This window comes from Bos indicus, chromosome 8 (genome assembly GCF_029378745.1).
Source record: "Bos indicus isolate NIAB-ARS_2022 breed Sahiwal x Tharparkar chromosome 8, NIAB-ARS_B.indTharparkar_mat_pri_1.0, whole genome shotgun sequence".
In the NCBI taxonomy this organism is placed as follows: Eukaryota; Metazoa; Chordata; class Mammalia; order Artiodactyla; family Bovidae; genus Bos; species Bos indicus.
Genome location: NC_091767.1, coordinates 101,911,398 through 101,935,926, shown reverse-complemented (window position 1 = coordinate 101,935,926; position 24,529 = coordinate 101,911,398). Strand labels below are relative to the sequence as shown.

The 24,529-nt window shown below is 44.3% G+C and overlaps 1 protein-coding gene across 3 annotated transcripts in view; it reads right to left on the bottom strand.

Moving 5' to 3' along the window:
- SNX30 (sorting nexin family member 30) overlaps positions 1–24,529 on the bottom strand; it is a 109,587-nt gene that overhangs the window by 84,584 nt on the left and 474 nt on the right. Inside the window, exon 1 of one of the 3 annotated variants that reach the window (XM_070795295.1) lies at positions 17,038–24,522. The exons of 1 other annotated variant lie outside the window; for it this stretch is intronic. In XM_070795295.1, the coding sequence (XP_070651396.1) occupies positions 17,038–17,115 (78 nt within the window). In that variant the 5' untranslated portion in view covers positions 17,116–24,522. Of the gene's footprint in view, positions 1–10,997; positions 17,009–17,037; positions 24,523–24,529 lie in introns of those variants that run through there. One more of the 3 variants, XM_070795294.1, reaches the window with a different exon arrangement.

The following is a 24,529-nucleotide window of genomic DNA, read 5'->3' as shown; positions in this document are numbered from 1 at the left end:
ATGCAAGAGTCAAAACTAATTGAATCACACACTTATTTTATATAAATTACACCCCAAGAAGTTACTTCTTAACAATGCTTTAAATTTATGTTTTTAAAGTGGAAAAGAAGGCAGTGGGGCAGTCTCTATATACGTCTCAAGAGGAAATACTCAGCCAAATTACCATTCAGACAAGAAAAGAATAATATATACCACTCAGCTGTTGTTATAGAATATATATCATCCAGGGTGGTTGTGTTTTTTTTCCTTAAGTTACTCTCAGACATAAAATATAGTATACTGAAAAACAGACAAAAATTTGTTTGAGAAAGAAAACATTAGTTTAAGGGAGAGCTGATGCTACTGTGAAATTTGACTCAACTGTTAAAAAGAATTCATAAAATATTTATGATAAAAACTCTCCAGAAAGCAGGAATAGAAGGAACATACCTCAACATAATAAAAGCTATATATGACAAACCCACAGCAAACATTATCCTCAATGGTGAAAAATTGAAAGCATTTCCTCTAAAGACAGGAACAAGACAAGGGTGCCCACTTTCACCATTACTATTCAACATAGTTTTGGAAGTTTTGGCCACAGCAATCAGAGCAGAAAAAGAAATAAAAGGAATCCAGATTGGAAAAGAAGAAGTAAAACTCGCACTGTTTGCAGATGACATGATCCTCTACATAGAAAACCCTAAAGACTCCACCAGAAAATTACTAGAACTAATCAATGACTATAGTAAAGTTGCAGGATATAAAATCAACACACAGAAATCCCTTGCATTCCTATACACTAATAATGAGAAAACAGAAAGAGAAGGAAACAATTCCATTCACCATTGCAACGGAAAGAATAAAATACTTAGGAATATATCTACCTAAAGAAACTAAAGACATATACATAGAAAACTATAAAACACTAGTGAAAGAAATCAAAGAGGACACTAATAGATGGAGAAATATACCATGTTTATGGATTGGAAGAATAAATATAGTGAAAATGAGTATACTACCCAAAGCAATTTATAGATTCAATGCAATCCCTATCAAGCTACCAACGGTATTCTTCACAGAGCTAGAACAAATAATTTCACAATTTGTATGGAAATACAAAAAACCTCGAATAGCCAAAGTGATCTTGAGAAAGAAGAAAGGAACTGGAGGAATCAACCTACCTGACTTCAGGCTCTACTACAAAGCCACAATTATCAAGACAGTATGGTATTGGCACGAAGACAGAAATATAGATCAATGGAACAAAACAGAAAGCCCAGAGATAAATCCACGCACATATGGACACCTTATCTTTGACAAAGGAGGCAAGAATATACAATGGATTAAAGACAATCTCTTTAACAAGTGGTGCTGGGAAATCTGGTCAACCACTTGTAAAAGAATGAAACTAGAACACTTTCTAACACCATACACAAAAATAAACTCAAAATGGATTAAAGATCTCAACGTAAGACCAGAAACTATAAAACTCCTAGAGGAGAACATAGGCAAAACACTCTCCGACATACATCACAGCAGGATCCTCTAAGACACACCTCCCAGAATATTGGAAATAAAAGCAGAAATAAACAAATGGGACCTAATTAACCTTAAAAGCTTCTGCACATCAAAGGAAACTATTAGCAAGGTGAAAAGACAGCCTTCAGAATGGGAGAAAATAATAGCAAATGAAGCAACTGACAAACAACTAATCTCAAAAATATATAAGCAACTCCTACAGCTCAACTCCAGAAAAATAAATGACCCAATCAAAAAATGGGCCAAAGAATTAAATAGACATTTCTCCAAAGAAGACATACAGATGGCTAACAAACACATGAAAAGATGCTCAACATCACTCATTATCAAAGAAATGCAAATCAAAACCACTATGAGGTACCATTTCACGCCAGTCAGAATGGCTGCAATCCAAAAGTCTACAAATAATAAATGCTGGAGAGGGTGTGGAGAAAAGGGAACCCTCTTACACTGTTGGTGGGAATGCAAACTAGTACAGCCACTATGGAGAACAGTGTGGAGATTCCTTAAAAAACTGGAAATAGAACTGCCTTATGATCCAGCAATCCCACTGCTGGGCATACACACTGAGGAAACCAGAAGGGAAAGAGACACGTGTACCCCAATGTTCATCGCAGCAATGTTTATAATAGCCAGGACATGGAAGCAACCCAGATGTCCATCAACAGATGAATGGATAAGAAAGCTATGGTACATATACCCAATGGAGTATTACTCAGCCATTAAAAAGAATACATTTGAATCAGTTCTAATGAGGTGGATGAAACTGGAGCCTATTATACAGAGTGAAGTAAGTCAGACAGAAAAACACCAATACAGTATACTAACGCATATATATGGAATTTAGAAAGATGGTAACAATAACCCTGTGTAAGAGACAGCAAAAGAGACACTGATGTATAGAACAGTCTTATGGACTCTGTGGGAGAGGGAGAGGGTGGGAAGATTTGGGAGAATGGCATTGAAACATGTAAAATATTATGTATGAAATGAGTTGCCAGTCCAGGTTCGATGCACGATACTGGATGCTTGGGGCTGGTGCACTGGGACGACCCAGAGGGATGGTATGGGGAGGGAGGAGGGAGGAGGGTTCAGGATGGGGAACACATGTATACCTGTGGCAGATTCATTTTGATATTTGGCAAAACTAATACAATTATGTAAAGTTTAAAAATAAAATAAAATTAAAAAAAAAACTGCACTATTAAAAAAAAGAATTCATAAAATAGAAGAGGCATTAATCTAAAAAAAAAAATTGATCACAATGAGGAACTCAATAATTTCACTAAAACCTAAAAGAGGAAGTAAAAACTAACTCAAGGTCTCTCCTTGTTCTGGAGAAAGTTACAAATACTAATTAAACCTTGATTATGGTAGAAGAATATAATTATAAACTTTAGTCAAATAGAAACAGGAAACAGAATTTGGAAGAAAATAAAATTGAACAAAAGGACACTTGATCGATGTATCCAGAGTCAGGAAAAGGAGAAAGAAAACAAAAAGAAAGCATAATAAATAGAAAATAAAGAATAAAAGTAAAATTCCACACAAAATATTAGCAAACTGAATCCAAGACTAAGTAGGACTCATCCTGAGTATAAATATTAGGAAATTAACTATATTAAAATATCAATGCAGAAAAAAATAATTTTCATAGATGCTAATAAGGCATTTTATTAAACCCAATTCCATTCCTAATTTTTTTAAATTGGTAAGCAATGAATTAAAAGTAAAACAAAACTTTAACTTGATAAGAAAACAACAACAAACATATCTAATGAGAAAATACTTGATATATCCCCTTCAACAAGAAACAAGATAAAAATGCCCTCATTATTTTAAGAATTTCCATAGGTCTTGGTCAGTACAACAAAATGAAAAAAGTATATTTTAGGAAAGAAGCATTCAGTTGCAAAGTATATGATTCTCTTGGATTTCCAAGTAGAAAATAAATGAAAAATGATCCAAAACATGTTAGGAATTCAATAAGGTGGCTAAGTGCATGATAAAATTTCAAAAATAAATAGCTTCTCTATATACAGGCCATAAGAAACTGCAATTAATAGTAATTTTTATTTTAGAACTTTATCTTTTGATCTTGGGGCAGAGGAAGAGAAACAGGAACCTGAAAAGCCCAGAAATGCAATGGTCTGTCCAAAGGGGATTTGGCTAGAAGCACCTAGAACAGTGCCGGGCACTGGATAAATATTTTATGAATAAATGAATGGAATATGAGCTTCCTGATTAGGTCTGGTTCCTCTCATCTATTTCCTCTAGGAGGGAGTTCTGTTTTCTTGCCAGCTGAAACAGACCTTTCTTCTCAAGGTATATAGCTCACACATCAGAAAGATTTCTCCTTTCCTTTTTAGCACGTTGAATGAGCCAAGAGTAATTTACTCTTATTCAAACAAAATGAAAATCAAATAAAGGAGAGGAAGTGAAAACATCTACCATAATCAAGTCATGGCAATAATCAGATCAATGTTAATGTAAATATGACATGATTGTGAATGTTTATTGTGAGCTGTTTATTGGTTAAAGCTATCTATAATCTGGCCCTGAACTGCAGAAAATAACCCTAGAGCTGACTCAAGGTTTTCTTTCCCACAATTTATGCATTCTTTCTGTAGAACTGGGTCTGTTTCCTCTTCCTTCCGTGCAGTCTTATAAAAATTCTTAACTATACAACCTTGCTATAGTCCAGGAAGCATTTTTCTTTTCTTTCACCTGTATTATTATGTTCTGAATGTTAACACACCACATGATGCACATATGCCTACCACTGCTGCTGCTAAGTCACTAAGTCACTTCAGTCGTGTCCGACTCTGTGCGACCCCATAGACGGCAGCCCACCAGGCTCTGCTGTCCCTGGGAGTCTCCTGGCAAGAACACTGGAGCGGGTTGCCATTTCCTTCTCCAATGCAGGAAAGTGAAAAGTAAAAGTGAAGTCGCTCAGTTGTGTCTGACTCTTCACAACCCCATAGCTGAAGCCTACCAGGCTCCTCCATCCATGGGATTTTCCAGGCAAGAGTACTGGAGTGGGGTGCCATTGCCTTCTCCACACCTACCACTGGTACCTATCAAAACAGGCAAGGAATCTTTGTAGTCATCTAAAATATGTTGTTCATATCAATTACAAGGATCAGTCATGGGGCCTTTCTGGTGGCTCAGTGGTGAAGAATCCATCTGCCAATGCCAAAGACATGGGTTCGATCCCTGATCCAGGAGATTCCACATGCCACGAAGGAACTAAGCCCATACACTACAACCACTGAAGCCCGCATGCCCTAGAGCTCATGCTTCACAAGAGAGGCCCCCACAGCCAGGAGCCTGCACACCACAACGAGAAAGCAGCCCTCGCTCTCTGCAGCTAGAGAAAAGCCCACGCAGCAACAAAGACCCAGCACAGCCAAAAATAACAACTAAATAAATAAAGTTATGAGAACAGCTTTTGGGGCCCACTATGCATGTCATTAAGTTATCAGAACCACCTTACTAACTCAGACGGTAAAGATCTGCCTGCAATGCAGGCGACCCAGGTTTGATCCCTGGGTTGGGAAGATCTCCTGGCTGAGGAATTGGCCACTCACTCCAGTATTCTTGCCTGGAGAATCCCACGGACAGAGGAGCGTGGCAGGCTACAGTCCATGGATCCCAAAGAGTCGGACATAACTGTGCAACTAAGCAGGTAGGCACGCACTATAATTCTCATTTTATTGACAGGATAACAGAGGCTCAGGGCAGGTAAGTGACTTCCCAGCCAGTAGGTGATTATATTAGGACTCCCTTGGCTAACTCTCAAGGTTCCGTTTTTTTTCTTTCTACTCAGTTGCACCAGCTTCAAACCTACATTACTCTAACTTCTCTAATGTAACAGTTTGAAATTACATTGATTTGGAACCAGAGGAGCAAAAAAACTTTATTCCTCCTGCTGCTGGCAACATTGTTTCTCATGATGGACAGATTCTCTCTATCCATTTCCTGCAACATCACAGACCAACAGAGAAATGAAGTTTCCCTGATTCATGAATAAGTCAACAGCAAGACTCTTCTGTCAGTTTCATCATAATTTAACCTCCAAGAGAGTTTAAAGTGGACAGTATTGTGATTTTAAGTAAGCAGCCAGCCTGTCAAGGTTAATACCTGAAAACATATTCAGCTATGTGATACCAAAACTGGTTTATTTAAAATGCAAACACTGCTTCTACAGCTTACAATCTTGGGACGCTGTGGTGTGTCTTTAATGAATGTTATCCTTTTCCACTCACATGTTCAAGAGAAGAATGATTTGAGAGAAAAAACAAGTGGCTACCTTCTTCAGAGTCAGGTTGAAAGTGGGGATGTGACCATTTTGCTCAAACCACAGCACTTGAGACATGCTTAGTAATCTGCGGGGACTTTCCTGGTGGCTCAGTGGCTAAGGCTCCACACTCCCAAAGCAGCACGCCCAGATATGATCCCTGGTCAAGAAACTAGATCCCACATACCACAGCCAAAAGGATCTCATATGCCAGAACTAAGACCCAGTACAGACAAATAAATAAATAAAAATAAAGATTAAAGAAAAAAAAAAGAAAGAAATCTGTAGATGCACGTTAGCCCCGAATTTGGATCTCAGTCTAAAAATCTAAACACTCTAGTCTAAAATACTATATAAAATACTACCTAGGTTACTCAAAAGGCTCCATAGATACCTACAATAATGTGCCGAGCCTCCCAGAAGACCTGGGAAGGAGAATTTGGTTACACTGAAAAAGTCAAGTCCACTGCACTGTTTCAGACAGAGCTGTTGGTCTGCCCCTAACATAAGCATGCATACATGCAAAGTAAGTCGCCTCAGTCGTGTCCGATTCTGTGTGACCCCACGGACAGCAGCCCACCAGGCTCCTGTGTCCACGGGATTCTCCAGGCAAGAAGACTGGAGTGGGCTGCCATCTCCTTCTCCATCACTAACATATCCACCCCCTGGTACCACGTCTTCCATTTGCACTTGTTTGTAAGTTGGTCACCCCTCTCTCTAAAAAGCTGCAGCGAAGCCCAGAACCCCTCACCAGGATAAGGACTGCTATGAGGAAATCTGGAAGGGAGAAGAGCTCACATCACTGGCTGAAAACGTGTCTCTTTCATGGAGCCAAGCAAGGGCCACGGCAGCCCTGTGGTCAGGGAGGGAGGGGGCAAGAGCATGAAACAGGGTCTGACAAGGTCCGGACAGCTGGTGAAACACGGCAAGGTCCTGCTCCTCCTCGGTGACTTGAGGCAGGAAAGAAAAAATGTCTTAACTCCAGGGGAAAAAAAGATAGTTCAGAAAATTGAATGATCATTGGGAGAAAAGGGTAAAAGCTCACTCTGAGCCAGTATTCACCTGTATTTGATGAGAACAGATTAAAATCTACAGAAAAGGGCTTTCCTGGTGGTCCGGTGGTTAAGAATCCACCTTGCGATGCAAGGGACACTGGTTCAATTCCTAGTCCGGGAAGATTCCACATGCCTCAGAGCAGCTAAGCCTGTGGGTCGTAACTACTGAAGCCTGCGTGCCCTAGAACGTGTGCCCCACGACAAGAGAAGCCACCACAATGAGAGATCCGTGCACCACAAGAGCCTAGCCTCCACTCTCCACAACAAAAGAAAAGCCTGCACAGCAACGAAGACCCAGCAAAGCCAAAAATAAATATTAACAAAAAACGACAGAAGAGCACTGTCTCTTCCCTCCCCTTGGTTAACAGCTGAGTTGTGTCCTCTTTACGTCTAGCGCAGGTTTAATTGTTTTCAGGCAGGAACAACGTACACATCCCACTGCACGTGACTGCGAGTGAGAAGCCCCACTTTTCTTTCTTTAATAGTTTTTACTGGAGTACAGTTGCTTCACAATATTGCGTTAGTTTCTACTGTACAGCAAAGTGAATCAGCCACATGTATGCGTATATGTCCTCTTTTTTGGATTTCCTTCCCATCTAGGTCACCAGAGAACACCAGAGTAGAGTTCCCTGTGTTATACGGTAGGTTCCCATTAGTTACCCACTTTACACATGGCATCAGTAGTGCATATATTGTCTATTTGAAACACTGAGTTACACAAGGGTTAATCAAGTTTTCCCCTTTTCATCAATACCAACTATTACTAACCAAACTAGAAAGAGAGAAGGAGCGCTCTTTCTCTCTGATTTGGTCAGAGAGCCTCCAAGGAAGGAAGACTACACTCTCAAAGGGTCAGAGAATTACCTTCTGAGACGCATCAGCGCACCCTTCCGAGGCCAGTATACACATGCACCCCTGCACTACTCTTGCACTTGCACACAAGCCACAGCAGGCCGCCTGTGGTTTGTAACGTTTCTTTTTTTACTTACTATATCTTGCCATTACTGCAAATGAGTATGTGTGTATACTCTTTATAATACATTTTAAAGATTATCATGGTTTACAAAACTAGCTCCCTATTGGTGGATATTTAGGCTCCTTATCTTTTGCCATTAAAAATAATATTGCAACAAATACAGTTGTGCACATGTCTCTTTACTGAGTCAGCACATACTTGGGTACTCACCCCTCCTAGGCTTTGTTCACGCGCTGCCATTACGGCATTAAGCAATGAGAGCCCCTGCCCTCAAGGATTTTACAGTACAGTGTAGGAGATGCCAATGTCTGAGGGCGCGTTCCCTCTGAGTGGATCAGAGGATCCTTTTAAAGCAACTGATCTCTATCTTGGCTACATGTTATAATTCTCTGGAAAACCCTTTTTAAGAAATACTGGTCTCTGGACCATCCTAGATTCATGGGATCCAAATTTCTTGAGATGGGGCCCAGGTAACAACATTGTCTACAAAGTCCTTGGACGATGAGTGTTTAGCTGCATACACCTTGATTAGGGTATTCACAATGACAGTGGAAGTGAAGAAGGACATTTAAAGAATAGTGATGTCAGCCGTTCTCGCCTTCTGAGACGGCCTACACACTCTGTGGAACGCGTTTCTTTCTAAATAAATCCGCTTCTTACCTATCACTTTGTCTCCTACTGAATTCTTTCTGCAGTGAGACATTGAGAATCTGAGCTTCACTGAGTCCTGAGACCAGTTGCAGGGGATCACACCTCGGTCACACCACACTGGAGTAAAGCAGACCTGGAGAGGTGACCTGCGGCAACAGACCTCCCTGACTGCTCACACGAACTGCTCTCTGGCCTGAGGCTTCTCGTCTGAAAACATAACAGAAGTGCAGCCAGGGATATGCAGGCCATAGCAGTGAGCCTCCACATCGGGCACACAGCTGCCTACAGGCAAAAGACCTAGATTCCTGCATTTTTAGGGAAAATCTGCTCTTGATAATACTTGGGCCCTGTATCTTTAATATTTTCTCTCTTTAAAAAAGAAAAAGAACAGTGATGTTATATACAAAAACAGCATGTTTAAAAAAGAGACAAAGAAAGATGAGGTTTCAAATACTTTCACCATAGGGAGATTATAACGTGCTAAAAACAAGAATCACAGAAATACCTGGAAAGATGTGTTTAAAGCTAAAAAGGAAGATGTGGGAGTCCTAAGCCCTGCTGCAGTAGTAAAGTCCATCCAGAGATGAAACCTAAGGAACTAGCAAAGGGCAGGAAGCATGGCTGGATGGGCTCACCGTTGGAACTTAGAAGGAAAGAGAGGAGAGCCCAGCAAAGCGGGGCAGAGCAGGGGAAGGAAGGCCAAGAGAGGAGAGAATTAATTCATCCAGTGAATGAAGCATCCACTATGTGCCAGGCATTGGGCCGTGAACAGAGTTTAAGACCCTGAGGAAAAAAAGGCATAGAAAAAAAGCATTGAGGGGAAGCTAGCTAATGATATCACTCAAGGAAAATGAGCACTGAACCAAGGGTCTAGAAACCTGGGTCCTGACCTCAACTCTGCCACAAACCAGCCGGGTGACCCTATCTGATAAATCACTCCTCTCTCTGAGTCACAATTTCCTCTACTGAAAAGAGAGGATCCTGGAGGGAGAGACCACGGAGTCCTCTGCGGCTCTAAAGGCCTGAGTTGTTAACGGCACAAAAACAGCTGCTGCGGTTCTCCCTGAGCTGTGAGCGGTCGAGGCAGGACCTGGCCCGTGGGGCTAGATGCTGAGGCAAGAGGAGGCAGATGGTGAGGCAGATGGAAGCACTGCACAAAGACTGCTCATCCAAGGAGCCTGACGGTGACGGGAGAGCGAGCAGGCAGCAGGCAGCGAGCCTTGGGAGACTTCTCTAACAAGGGAGGCTGCTAGGGGAGGAGGAAGGGGCTGGAAAAAACCAGAAACTGAGATGAGGGAAGAGACACAGGCTAAGATACACAGGGGTTGGTTTCATTTCCCTTGGCCTGAAACTGCGTTTTGTATAAGAAACGCAACCCACAGTGCCTGATGCAAATAAACGCTCAAACAGTGGGGAGCGGGTCGATGCCAGTTTGCAGCAGTCATGGTGATGACGAGAACGTGCTCTAAGGTGGGACAGATCCAAGTTCAAATCCCAGCCCCACTCTCTTCTAGCTCCGTGACCTTGAATATTTAAATGCAACTTCATCTTTCAAAGCCTGTGTTTCCCCAGCTGTCAAAGGAAAAGGAGATAGTAAATGCATGCTAGGGGAGTGCTCTGGGAGGATGCAGTATGGCTCCCAACCAAAAGAAGTGCTCCCTAAAGGTTCGTAATGATCACAGACACATGGTACTATCATCGCTGGGTAAAGGTGATAACTGAGGGGACACCCTCGACGGGGAAGACATCAGAACAAAAGGAAAAGAGAAGAGAAGCAACAGTTAGGGACGTGACAACAGTCCCGAGCAGATGTTAAACATGACAGTCTGGGCATACAGGAGACCGTGTTAAGTTAGTCTAGATGTTGACTGGGGGATGGAGCGTTCCGGGCAAGCCCCGCAGTCAACCCAGAATGGAGAAGCCAGTCGGGGGGACCCCGACTCACTGCAAGCATACCCCCAGAATGGCAACAGTCCTGAACCAGAAGACTGAGATGGTCAAGAGGTGATTTTAACAGGACCTGGAAACCAGGACGTCCAAAGGGTACACTCAGGGCCAGCTTCACAGGGACCCCACGTGCCGAGGGATTTCACACTAGGTTTAACGCTCTGCTATTACTATCTTGAAATTCTTAACAATTTTTTTTTAACATGGGGGTAAGAATTTTTATTTTGCACTGGGCCCCACAAATTACATGGCCAATCTTGGATATACATACACTGGTGAAGAACAGTCACTGCATTAACGTGCATATACTAAAAGCTAAAGGACTGAAAAATTTACTATTAACTCAGGCCAAAAAACAATTATTCAAATCATTGAAATCCCAACACTGACTAATTCAGAAGGCAAAATGCAGTTGTTATCTTTAATAGCTAACCCAAAACCTCCTTCCAACATGCTTCACTTAAAATTTTCTTTAATAAATTACTCTGACTACCCCCCTGGCATTCAGCACGTACCCCTGTTATAATGTTAAACAGCAGTGACTCACCTGTACCTCCCTGTCTCCCTTCCTGGACCTTGAGTGGCTAGAAGGTAAGGTCATCTGATCATCTATGCATTCCCCAAGCATGGCACATGAGAGGCCCATATAAATCTCTGAGGAACGAACAAAAAGTCCAAGCGTCCTTCACTAGTGCTGATGCACGTCATGAAACAAACAAGATTTACTGGACCAGACAGTGCAGAAAAAAGGCTGCTATACTGCATTTTTGCAGCACAGATGCTGACGCAGCAGGATGATAAGCCTAATTCCTTACAAATGTTGTTGTTGTTTATCACTAGTCGTACTCGACTCTTTTGTGACCCCATGGACGGCAGCCTGCTGGGTTCCTCTGTCCATGGGATTTTCCAGGCAAGAGTACTGGAGAGGGTTGCCATTTTTCCTTCTCCAGGGGATCTTCCTGCATTGGTAGGTGGATTCTTTACCACTGAGCCACCAGGGAAGCCCTCCTGAGAACATACCTCTTCCCTAATTAAATAGCCTGAAAAGAAGGTCTAGGTCTCCATTTTCACAGTAAAAGAATTATTCTACAACCATTTTTATTCTATATATCCAGTAAGACATTTTTCACCTGGAATATCTGAGCCCTGACCTGTCCCAGGTAATTGTTATTTCCAAAATGTAGGTATCTTAACTCCCAAGGAACATAATGCCTCCCACTCCACAAGACAGAGGAGGTTCAAACACATGTACAAAAATTCATGTTAGCACTTCAAGTATTGATACACTCTATTGATTCTAGTAAGAAATTATATTTAAAAGTATGTGTGTGTGTGAAGTCGCTCAGTCATGTCCAACTCTTTGCAACCCCGTGGACTGTAGCCCATGAGGCTCCTCTGTCCATGGGATTCTCCAGGAAAGAATACTTAAAAAGAATATACACCCTCAAAGGAGAAAGAATAATTTTTTCAGCAAGTGATACTGAGAAACTGGATATTCACATGCAAAAGAATGAAATTGGACCCTCTTCTTAACACCATATACAAAAATTAACTCAAAATGTATTAAAGACCCAAAACTACAAAACTTCTACAAGAAAACATGGTGGGGAAGCTTCATGCCACTGGAATTGGCAGTGATTTCTTGGATATGACACTAAAAACACAGATAACAAAAGCAAAAATAGACAAATGAGACTACATCAAACTTAAAAAAACTTGTGCAAAGGATTAAAATCAAAAGAGTTAATAGGCAAACTATGGAATGGGACAGAACATCTGTAAATCATATCTGATAAGGGGTTAATATCCAGGATATAAAAAGAACTCCTACAACTCAAAAATTAAAAAAAACAGATAATCTGATTTTGAATAGACATTTCTCCAAAGATGATATACAAATAGCCAACAAGAATATGAAAAGATGCCCAGCATCCTTAGTCAGAGAAGTGCAAATCAAAACCACAAGATACAACCTCATAGTCATTAGGATGGCCACTACCAAAAAGATAGGAAAAAAAATGCTGGTGAGGATGCAGAGGAATTGGAATCCTTGTGCACAGTTGGTGCGACTGTAAAATGGTGCAAACACTATAGAAAACAGTATGGAAGCTTCTCAAAACTTTAAAAATAGAATTAGCATATGATCCAGTTTTTATATATAAACTTTTGGGTTTATACATCCAAAAAAAAAAAAAAAATGAAGACAGGATCTTGGAGAGATAGCTGCACATCCACTGAGGCACTGGCAAGAGGTGGAAGCAACCTAAATGCCCATCAGTGGATAACTGATTTGTTAAATGTAGTAGTGTTCTTGCCTGGAGAATCCCACGGATGGCAGAGCCTTGTAGGCTGCCGTCTATGGGGTCGCACAGAGTCAGATACGACTGACGTGACTTAGCAGCAGCAGCAGCAACATACATACAATGGAATATTTTTCAGTCTTAAAAAAGAATATCCTGTTACATGCTACAACATGGATGAACCTTCAGAACATTATTCTAAGTGAAATGAGCCAGTCACAAAAACACAAATACTGTTATGATTCTATTTATATGAAGAATCTAAAGTAGAGGCTTCAAAGTCATAGAGACAGTGGAATGGTGATTACCAGGGCCTGGGGGAGGGAGATAATGGGAGTTGTTATATTTAATGAGTACGGCGCTTCAGTTTTGCAAGATGAAGAACTTTGGAGATCAGTTTCACCACAATATGAATATACTTAACACTACCGAACTATATCCAGTACTCTGGCCACCTGATGTAAAGAGCCAATTCACCGCAACAGACCCTGATGCTGGGAACGACTGAAGCCGAAGGGAATGACAGAGGATGATGTGGTTGGATGGCATCACCGACTCAATGGGAATGAGTGTGAGCAAACTCTGGGAGACAGTGAAAGACAAGGAAGGCTGGCATGCTGCAGTCCATGGATCGCAAAGAGTCAGACATGACTAAGCAACTGAACAACTGAACTATATACCTAAAAATGGCTGAGATGGTTAAAAAAAAAATAATCAGGGTATTGACGACCACCTCATTGTACGTTCAAGTCTAAAACTACTACTAACTTCGAATGTCAAAATTATTGTAGAAAATTAAATAAATTGTACTTCATGTCTTTTCTTTTTTTTTTTTTGGCCTCACTACAGGGCAGCTGGAATCTGAGTTTCCCAAACAGGAATCGAACCCAAGTCTCCTACATTGGAAGCATGGAGTCTTAATCACTGGAGCACCAGGAAGTCTAGTGTCTTTTTTTTTTTAAGTATACAGTGGACCGTTGAACAACACGTGGGTCCTCTTATTATTCGATTTTTCTCACTACAAAATCCAAGGTTGATTGAAACCGTGGATGTAGGACTGTACTGACTATAAGGTTAAAATGTGGATTTTCAACTGCGTTGGAGTCACCACCCTAATCCCCAAATTGTTCAAGGGTCAACCATATGTATCTAAGAAACAAACCCAATGCTCATTAACTTCTGAATGGATAAACAGAAAGTCGTCTATCCATACAATGGAATATTATTCACCCATAAAAGGAATCAGTACTGACACACACAACATAGATAAACTTAAAAACATTAGACTGACGGCCACATATTCTGTAACTCCATTTTTATGAAATATCCAGAATAAAAAAATTCATTGAGAACAAAAGCAGATTAGTGATTGCCAGGGGTTGGGAGTCGGGGAAATGGAGTGTCTGCTAATGAGAATGAAGAGTTTTCTGGGGTCACAAGTTTTATGGGGTCCAGAGGGTCACAAAAACCCTCTGGAATTAGATAATGGTGTCTGTCAGCTGTACAACCTTGTGAATATACTAAAAATCACTACATTGTATGTTTCTAAAAGGTGGCTTTAATGGTCTGTGCATATGGTATTGCTTAAAGTAGTGTGAGCTGGGTTTCTATTGTTTGCAAACGAAACTCCTGACCAGTACACCCCCTGAATCCAGTGAGTCAAAGCCCTCCTGAAGCTGCCTCCCCTCTACCCACCACTCCTGCAAAAAGACACTGCCAAGCTTTGGCACAGACTGGTTCTTCTGCTCCAGTTACCCCTCTTTCCTGTCCATTTGGGAAATATCTACTTCAGCCTCCAGCTTAAACGGCATCTCCTTTGGAAAAGTCACCACGCTCCTGGAGCACGGTCACTCCTTACCACACTCCCTACACATTATTTCCATGTAGATGCCGTGGTGCCCATCTGTCTCCTCTCGCTGGCCAGTTCAGTGCACACTGGCCTGACTTCCAACCATCAACAACCCACACTTCTTGGCCCAACTGCTTCCCCCACTGCTGAACCTGCTTCACCCATCCATGGGCAGGCTGGAAAAGTGCTCAGAGTTTAATGCTCAAACACCACATCCATGCAGTGGTCAACCAGTAACGGACAAGGGCTGCTACAGGGTGGGGACAACTGAGGTGCATGTTCTGTACAGACTCCCAGGACCCCCAGTTATTGCTTCTAAGGCAGTAACAACACCTAGCACTTTCACAGTACTTACTATGTGCCAGACACTATTCTAAACTTCAGAACACTACTGTGCAATAATCCAAAATTTAACAAGGGAGACACTGAGGCATTACAAGGCTAAGGAACTTGCCCAAGGCCGCAGGGCCTTTTTTATTATCTAGGGTTTTCACATTCTATTGCAAACCATCTGGGTATATGTCTCCTCTCTTCTGCACTGGACCATGACTCTCTCAGGAGACAGACATTTTTTTTTTCGTTGAACCATGCAGCATGTGGAATCTTAGTTGCCCAACCAGGGATTGAACCCGTTGCCCTCCGCAGTGAAAGTGCAGAGTCCTAACAACTGGACCACCAAGGAAGTCCCGAGAGATCCTTCTCTTTTTTTTTAATCTTTCTCAATGTCCCCAGCATCCAGCACAGAGCCAGGTATGTTAACAGATACTCAAGAGGTTCAGGTTTTGAGAAGTGCCCAAACTTTGACACCCAAAGACGCCATATGCTTTTCCTGCCTCTGTGCCTTTTTTCAAACAAGAGTCCTGAGACACCTTTTCTGCATGTCACTCATGCCCTTGTCCCCTCCTGCCCCAACACACACACACACACACACACTCACACAAATTCTTGATCCCTGCTCTGTGGCAGCCAAAATAAGGAATTCTGTGGGCAAGGCAAACGTGAGATAGTGTATGACTCCCCGCCCCAGGGCCTAGGAAACAAACCCAATTGCTCACATATGAGTTACTGCACCTTCGACTACCTGTTACTTAGGTACCTATTCTGAGAGACTCTCATTTACCAAGGAACATCTGTCTTCCTCCCCGTAACCTCTATTAATCCCTGATCCCCCATCCTAAAGACCTTCCCTCAACCCTGTTTTTCCCCCAAGCTACCACCTTTCGTCCTACAAACTGCTAGGATCGCCTGCCTTCCATTTGACGGCTAATATCCACTTTGTTTAAATTGTGACCTCAACCTCTGCATCTTCCACTCTCATCTTGCTTTGGATTGCTTGGAGTTACACATTCGTATAACAAAGAAGAGCTTCCCGGAGGCAGCGCGGGTGCTAAACCTTGAAGTGTGAGTGGGCTTTTAGCAGCAGGGTTCAGACAAGCTGTCCCAACTTGACTTCATGCTGCATTCCAGCCATCTTTACACCTGCTCACGTGCGCTTCCCCAGCTGTGCTCTCCCTCTCAGTGAGGGCGCCAGTCTCTTTCTCAGACTAGAAAACCAGCCATCCCCACTGCACCAAAACTAGTCATCTTTTCATCTTCTCATTTTTCTTCTTTCAGGCCGCAACGGCAACCTAAACCTAACTGACACCTTTCTAACTTAGCTGTTTCACCGCCAGACTCTCCCCACCCCAAGCACTGATCACAACTCCCCTGCTCAAACATTCTCACGGGCTGGCTACTGCCTAAGAAATACAACTTCCACATCAGAGCATCCAAAGCAGTCTCAGCCTCCTCTTGCTCTGTCTTCCCACCTCCTCTCTCCCTGATCCCCATACTGGCTCTCCAAACCGACTCCCGACACACGACCTAATCCAACGCAACCCCAGTGGACACAAGTCTCTTCCATCTCAGGAACTTAGCTCTAGTTGCTCCCTGGGCCCATGATGCCCTCCCCACTCCGCATCTGAAAGCCTCCTTGAACTTCAAGGACCTGGTGAAAACACACCTCTGCCACCGAAGCTGATTTGCTGATAATACACTTGTATTTATAACATATCCAGCAGTGGGGGTGGCCAAGAGGAACTAATCATCCTCCACTCCAAGCTCCCAAAGTAAAATTTAATTTTCACTTCATGTTTTAAAGTAGACGTATTGGTCTTTTTTTTTTTTTTTTTAGGTTTCAAGGGACAAATCAAATTGAAAAGAGTATAAACAAAAAGGCAATCAGGGAACTTCCCTGGTGGTCCAGTGGCTAAGAATCTGCCTGCCAGTGCAGGGGACACGGGCTCTATCCCTGGTCCTGGAAGATCCCACGTGACTCGGCAACAACTAAGCCTCTGCACCGCAACTACTGAGCCCACTCTCTAGAGCCCAGGAGCCACAAGAGAGGCCACCGCAACGAGAAGCCCACGCACCGCAACTGGAGAGCAGCCCTCACTCACCGCAACTAGAGAAAGCCCGCACGCAGCCACGGAGACCCAGCACAGCCAAAAATAAAAACGAACTTTTAAAAAGGGCATCACGCCCTTCTGTAACCAGGATGCCCGGGCAGCAGTGCTGGCTTCAGCCACAGCCGGCACAGGTGGATCCAGGCTTCAAGTGATCTTCAGCGATCGTCCCCCTCTTCCTCTCCAACTCCACCTTCCTCTCTGGCTCTACTCTCCACATCACAGGGAACAATGGCTCATGATTTAACAAAAAGAGAGATTCTTTGCCCCCAGCAGCCATCTGAGCAAATCTCTGGTTACTTGGCTCTGCTGGGATCACGTGTCCACCAAGGACGCTACGGGGGCCAATGGATGCCACAGATGAAAGGCCTTAAGCGAGAGGAGGAGAGAAGCCAGAGTGTTTCTCCCCAACCCTAAGCCCTCCTCTCTGGGTCACAGAGCATCCCTGGCCGCAGCTGCTTCCTCTCCAGCGCTCCCTCTTCCTGTGGTCTCTGCACTGGCTCAGCTGTCCAGCCGTGGTCTAGTTCCCACAGAAGCTCCTGGATTCTGCTGACCTCACCTCCTCCGGCCCCCCAACCCCCGCCGCTTGGGTGACTGCAGCTTCCGGCTATTCCTAGGCTCTGGGTTACCTCCCTGTCCTCGGCGTAACTTCAACATGTCTTCCAGCACCAATGTAATTAACTCCCTGCATTATAGTCTCTCAGTTTGAAAAAACCTACTGTAGTTTTTAACTCCCTGACCAGACCACAACCAATATTCAAGTTGACAAAGAACAGACAGAAATGTACCAAGAAAATGTGAAGAGGTCAGCACCAGGGAATAACAAATCCCACTACTACCACCTCGCAGCTGTCCAAGGCTCACTTTGCATCAGGCGCTCCTCTAAGTGTGAATCACTGCATCTTCGTATCAATCCTGTGATGGAGGTACTCACTTCTGTTATCCCCTTTTCACAGAGGAGGAAACTGAGGCTCAGAGAGGTTGAATAACTTACTGTCACAAAGACTACACATAGTGGAGCTGGGATTCAAATCTAGACAACCTGACTCCAGAGAGCACACTCTAAAACACAAATCCCAGCGAGGAGAGAGTTTCAAACAGGGGGTTACTCAGCAGGATCGAGTGCTGTTCAACCTAAAAAGAAATCAGGGAAGGCAAAGATATGAAGTGCCTACTGGATTTAGCAATAAGGAAGTCACAAGGGACCTGTAGTAAAGCCAGAAGCCAGACAGCAGTAGGCTGAGTAAGCCAGAGGTTAGGAACTAGACAAGAGGAGCAAACCTTTCTTTCAAAAGGTTTGGCTCTGAAGAGGAGTCACAAAATAGGGCATGAGATGGAGAAGGAAGCATCATAAGAGTTCCCTTTGCTCTTTGTTTTAGAAGCAAGAGCAACTTGAGGACGTGTAAACACCGATGGGAATGCAGACACAGACCTGCAGACATGGAAAACAAACGTATGGTTACCAAAGGGAAAAAGGGTAGGGGATGGATAAATTCAGAGCTTGGGATTAACATACACAATAGTATATTTAAAGCAGAAAACCAACAAGGGCCTACTGTATAGCACAGGGGACTACATTCAATATTTTTTAGTAACCTATATGGGAAAAGATTCTGAAAGATATATATGGATGTAGGTACATAAACGGAATCACTGTGCTTGTACGCCTGAAATTAACACACTGCTAATCAAACATACTTCAATTTTAAAAAATATTTTTAATAAAAATTTTCTTTAAATTTTTACAAAATTGATGGGAATGAGCCAGTTGACAGAGTGGGTGAAGACACAGGAGTGAGGCAGGCCAACAAAAAGCAGGGCCTCTGAGAGGCCAGAGCAGGTGGGCTGTACCTATAGTCCAGGATGGGCCTCAGAATCTCTTCTACTGCAACCCGGGTGGGAGGTATAGAAAGGGAGGCCACAGATTCTGATCATCCTGAGTTTGGTGAAAGGAAGTTCTTTTACAGCAGCTTCTAACTTCTCTAAGGCAGAAAGTGAGGCCAACAGAATGAGCGGGTAGAGTGGAGGTGCGGGGTGCAAGGTGTGAGGAGCAAAGCTTCCATCAGCCACGGTGCAGAATGGGAGGAAAGAAAGGAGGGCCCAGCCCAACATCCCCTAGGGAAGGAAATGGCAACCCACTCCAGTATTCTTGCCTGGGAAATCCCATGGGCAGAGGAGCCTGGTGGGGTCCTATAGTCCATACAGCCCCTCTTCCAGCACAATTGCAGAGGGGTGAAAAAGGGAATGTAAATATGAATGTAATGTGTGGATGTTAGGCTCATCAATTTGGGCTATAGTAAAGACAGGACTAACAGCCCCTCTAGTCCATGGGGTCGCAAAGAGTCAGACACGACTGAGCACAACACAACAAGCCCAACATCAGCAAGGCCCCGGCTGTGCTTGGAAGCTGTGAGGCTACACTGGCAGCAGCTCTCAAGGTACCTCGCCTCCCAAGGCACGGGCAAAAGACAGGAACAAACAGAAGGACCCAGACTGGATGTAGAGGAAGGAGAGTGAGGGGACTGCGTCAAGGACAGCAGCAAAGAAACTGACAGGCTGAGCCATGGAATCTAAAGGAGTCCGGTGAGCACAGGCCTTTGGGGAACAGATGCAAGCAGTTCTCACTGACTGGCAGCAGGACAGGCAAGGTAAGAGCTATATGATGGCACTATTTCAGAGTGGGCACAGCTGTGTCACGGTGTGAGGGTGTGGCCACAGAGAGGGCAACTGAACTGGGAAAAAGGATGGAGGTAAAAGACACGAGGTCAAGCAACTGACAGTTTCAGAGATTTGGACAGAGTTCTTGCAGTGAAGATGTAATTGGGGAAGATAGCTGGGGGTTTAAAGATTTTAACGAATAAGAGAAGCAGGGAAGTTACGAAGAAGTAGGGACGAAGGCGGCAGTGGGAGGTCTGTAACGGACAGTTGTGAAACAACAGATGCTTGTCCAACATTCATTCATTCCTCCTCCTCCTAGTAGCATCCTGACCCTGCTTCGGAAACCACCTCCTTCTTCCCAGGCACAAAGAGGGCTTCCAAAATACGAGTAAGAGTCTATGCCTTAACTCTATGTCCAGAGGGTGGGGGTAGGAACATAAGTACTCATTTTATTATTCTTTAAACTGTATAGATACATTTTATTAATACAGATAACATTTATATACTTCATCTATATTTATATTCACAGTTAAAACATACATACAAAAACTTCCCTTCTCTACCCTCCAAAGATAAGGACCTGGCCCAGGCTTTGGGCAATCAGTTACAAAGATTCAGCACCTGACCCAATTTAGGCCCAGAAGACTGTAGCCCAGAGCTTTGGCTGGAATTATTAATATCAGGAAAGAGGTGCTCTCTTTCGGCTGGAGTTGCAAACCTTGTCTGTAGACTGTATCCCTTCACCGACTTGAGAACATCACTAGTTAACACAGAGAGAAGGAAGCAGAGCGAAGAGTCAGAAAGTGACAGACTCCCAGCATCGTTTGAATACCTTGTTCCAGCCATTCCAGAAACCAAAATACCTGTGGCTTTTCAACATGAGCCAAGAGATTTTTTTTTTTCCCTTTTCTTCAGCCAGCTTGCACTCAGTTTATGTCCTTTTGACTAAAAGGAAACTAAACTCAGTGGAGCAAGCAAATAAAGGATTCTCAATTCAACAGCCTGTGTGATCCTTCAATACTTAAGTCAAATCATACCCTCCTACTGTTCAAGTCCCTGCAACGGTACTCAAGTCAAGGCAAAAGTTGAGAGTGGCATACCAGGCCCTAGATCATTGGCCCCTTCCCCCTTCTACCCATGGTCAAGGCCTCCCCACTAGCACTCTGCCCCTACACACTGGCTTCTAGGGTAGCCCCTGACACGCTGAGCAGGCACCTTGAGGACTTTGCTCTGGTTGTTTCTTCTACCAGGACACTCCTCCAGACATCCACTCACTAACTCCCTCACCTCCTTCAAATTTTCTGCTCAAATCTCAAGTTCTCAATAAGGTTACCCAAACCCACCTCTGTACAGCCAGTGATCCTGAACACTCCCCCCGCCCCTCCAGTTTGACTTCCTTTCACAGCATTACTTAGGGACTTCCCTGGTGGCTCAGATGGTAAAGTGTCTGCCTGCAATGCGGGAGACCCGGGTTCGATCCCTGGGTCGGGAAGATCCCATGGAGAAGGAAATGGCAACCCACTCCAGTACTCTTGCCTGGAAAATTCCATGGACAGAGGAGCCTTGTAGGCTACCGTCCATGGGGTCGCAAAGAGCGACTTCACTCACTCACTCACTCACAGCATTACATAAAATCACTAAAAATATACCCAACCAGGACAGGGGTTTTCAGCTGGTTGACTTGAGTTCCTAGAACAGTGCCTGGATTGTAGGAGGCCCTCAAACATATTCTGAGTGAGCAAATACAATGACATGAGCCTCAAAGGAGCAGCACTTGGTCTTTAAAAGGAAGTGGAGGAAAGGACACCGACCCCCATCGCCTGAACTTGAAATAAGCAGAGTGGAGGAGGAAAGGACCCCGACACCCATCGCCTCAACTTGAAATAAGCAGGGTGGAGGAGGAAAAGATACCTCCGTTTTGAAGACTTTGAAGGGGAAGTAGTTACCTAAGGGGGCAGAAAGTAGGTGGAAGAGCTCAGTGAAGAGGTTGAGGATGTGGGTAGAGGTGTTAACCACAGGTGGGGCTTGAGAGGACTTGGTGTTATGTTTTGGGAGGAACACAAGAGCTGGAGGCTGAGTTAGGGGGAAAACAAGCCCAGAGTGGTTTGCAGGTGAAAGTAAAAAAGATAAATGGGCCGAGTGGTTTATTACATTTCAGGTGGCGATAAAAGATAGAGCGCTAGAAGACCTGGTGAGTTTAGCCAGCACAAAAGCATTTCTAGCAACCCTTGGTCGATAGAAAGGATTCTGCCCTTCACACCAAGGTTTGAATGATTTTAGACTTTGTGGGTGAAAAGGCCATCACATTTGGTCTTTCCTTCCTTCCCAAAACCCCAGAGGCCACTGAGAAGTGTCTGCTGGACTGAGACGCAAGGCTTTCCCTTTCATAGCACTACAAAAAGCAATTCCCCTCTGCATAATACAATACCCCTGCACTATGAGCAGCCTGTCAAACACTCATTCTCCAGGTCCAGAACTGACTATGAGTCAGGCATCCAGGGTCACAACCCCAGAGCCCCAAAAGGCAAGACGACACAGGCTCCTTTTCAAAGACAGACCATAGCACTCAATGCTCCTACCTGCTCTCCCATGACCCCGATATTTCCTGGGCAAGAGAAACCGGGACAAAGGGAAGGCTTCCTTCCACCGGTCCTGATTCACCTCCGTTGCTTGATAAGCTTCTCTCTGCAGAATTTTCTCCAGAGTTACAAGAACATATGTGTATGCCAAGCCTCAAGGAAAATGTTCCTCCCAGTCAAAGAAAGAAATTCTATTGCTCTATAAGCCTCTAAGGAAAAGTGGCTCACTATAAATCAGGCCCTTGGGAGGGAGGTCATTTTGATGCTCCTCATAGCTCTAATGAGACATTAAATATTCCAATAATTAATAATAATGCCTTCAAGTTTGTCTTTCTCAGGGAACTGTCCCTGTAAAGGAAGCAGGGATGATCAGACTTAAGCTTGACTTCAGGGCCACCAACTAGATCCTGGGGGCACAGGGCATCTGTCCTTTCAGTACTTAGCAAAGATGCCCACACTTCTGAGTCAGGTGTCCAACAGTGGTTCATTAAGCAGTCAACTTCCAAGACGGCCCCAACAACTCTCACTTCCTGGGATTTATACCTTCTTCCCAGACTGTACCAGTGATGACCGGTGTGGCCAATAGAATATGGCTCAGCTATGTCACTTCTGAGATTATGCATCTTGGGATCTCTCCATCTCTTGGATTCCTTGCTCTGGGGGAAACCAGTTGTCACCTCAAGCAGCCTTATGGAAAGGAACGAAGCCCTGACAACAGCCAAATGAGTGAGCGTGGAAGCTGGAGTCCACTCCCCTATCCAGTCTTCAATGACTACAGCCCGTGTCAAAGCTTGAAGGGAAGCTCGTGAAAGACCCGAGTCAGAACCACCGAGATTTAAGTTGCTCCCAGATTTCTGACCCAGACACTATTTTCAGATGCTCAATGTTGGAGTAATTGGTTACACAGCCATAGATAATTAATTCACTATCCTATATAGACCTGAGAAAGAAATCAGAAGTTTAACCTCAATTCCTATTCTACATGCACACACAGGACCAAGTTCTCTGTCCCTAAGAAAGCAACAAATTATCATCATTCAACAATTACTTATTAAATAGCAAATACAGGCAAGGTATTTCCAAGCGACTGAAACCTTCATATAGTTTATAATCTATAAAATAAAGAGGAATATTTACAAAGAGACACGCACATATCTCCAGTTGCTCAACCCATTGGTTTCCTTAGCTTTATAAGTTCCCTTACTCCTAATGCTGTCCCTCCCCTTGCTCCCCCAACTCTACTCTTTGCTTTCACAGAGCTCTTGGGAAGGTTCATCAAGTCCCACTCCCTGGCTATTCTGACTGCTCAGTGCTCTCACATTCATTTCACTCACCACCATATGTCCTCCCATCTAAGGGGGAAAGAAAGTTGGGTCTCCTGATTTCATTTAGTACTGGGACAAAGAGGCACTCATTTAGTATTTTACTAGGAGAGACTATCCTGATCACAGGTGTTGAGAACAACTCTAATTTCTGCAATTAGTGACTAAGTCACAACAGCAGCGCTGATAATGCCTGTGGGGGGAAGGGAGATGCCGTCTGTCCCTAACCGCTCACTGGACTCTCCTATCCCTCAAAGCAGCAGGAGGGTCATGCTGCTCTAAGAGAATCAGGAACCTCCCTCTACACAAAGGAGGTCAAAGGGCGACCTTTCTTCCCATCAGCCACAAAACCAGCCTCTGCCAAGCCTAAACAGCGTGGGAGACCGTCAGAGGTAAATGGAGCCCCAGACAGAAAACCACAGGGGCACTCTCCTCCCGCAGCCGGCGGGGATCTGAGTCAGGTGACTCTCCGGGGCACACAGCAAACCTAAACAAAGATCACTCCCCACGTGACAGACGGGGGGTAAGAAGCCTCTGGCAGTTAAGACCACGGAAACCATTAACTCTTTTTTCTTTGCAGTCCCAGCAAACTGGTGGAGCTACAAGTGACTGCATCTGGAGGAACCGGGACCCCATCCCCGGACACAAGCGCTGAGCACTGCACACACGCCTCCAGCCTCAGCGAGCAGGGACCCCTCCCCACCAGCTGTCACTGGCGCTCGAGACCAGCCAAGCCCGGCCAGCCCTCGACTCTGACCGCTCCCCCTGCGCGGCTGCGACCCCGCGGGGGCGGCAGAGAGGAGACGCTTCTTCCCAAGGCTCCGGGGTGAGGGCACGCCGGCCCCCGGGAAACGGGCGGCAGGGTGGGCGCGGCCCGGTGCCCAGCCGGGCTCTAGATCCTTCATCCCCCCTCGGGAGCCCAACCAG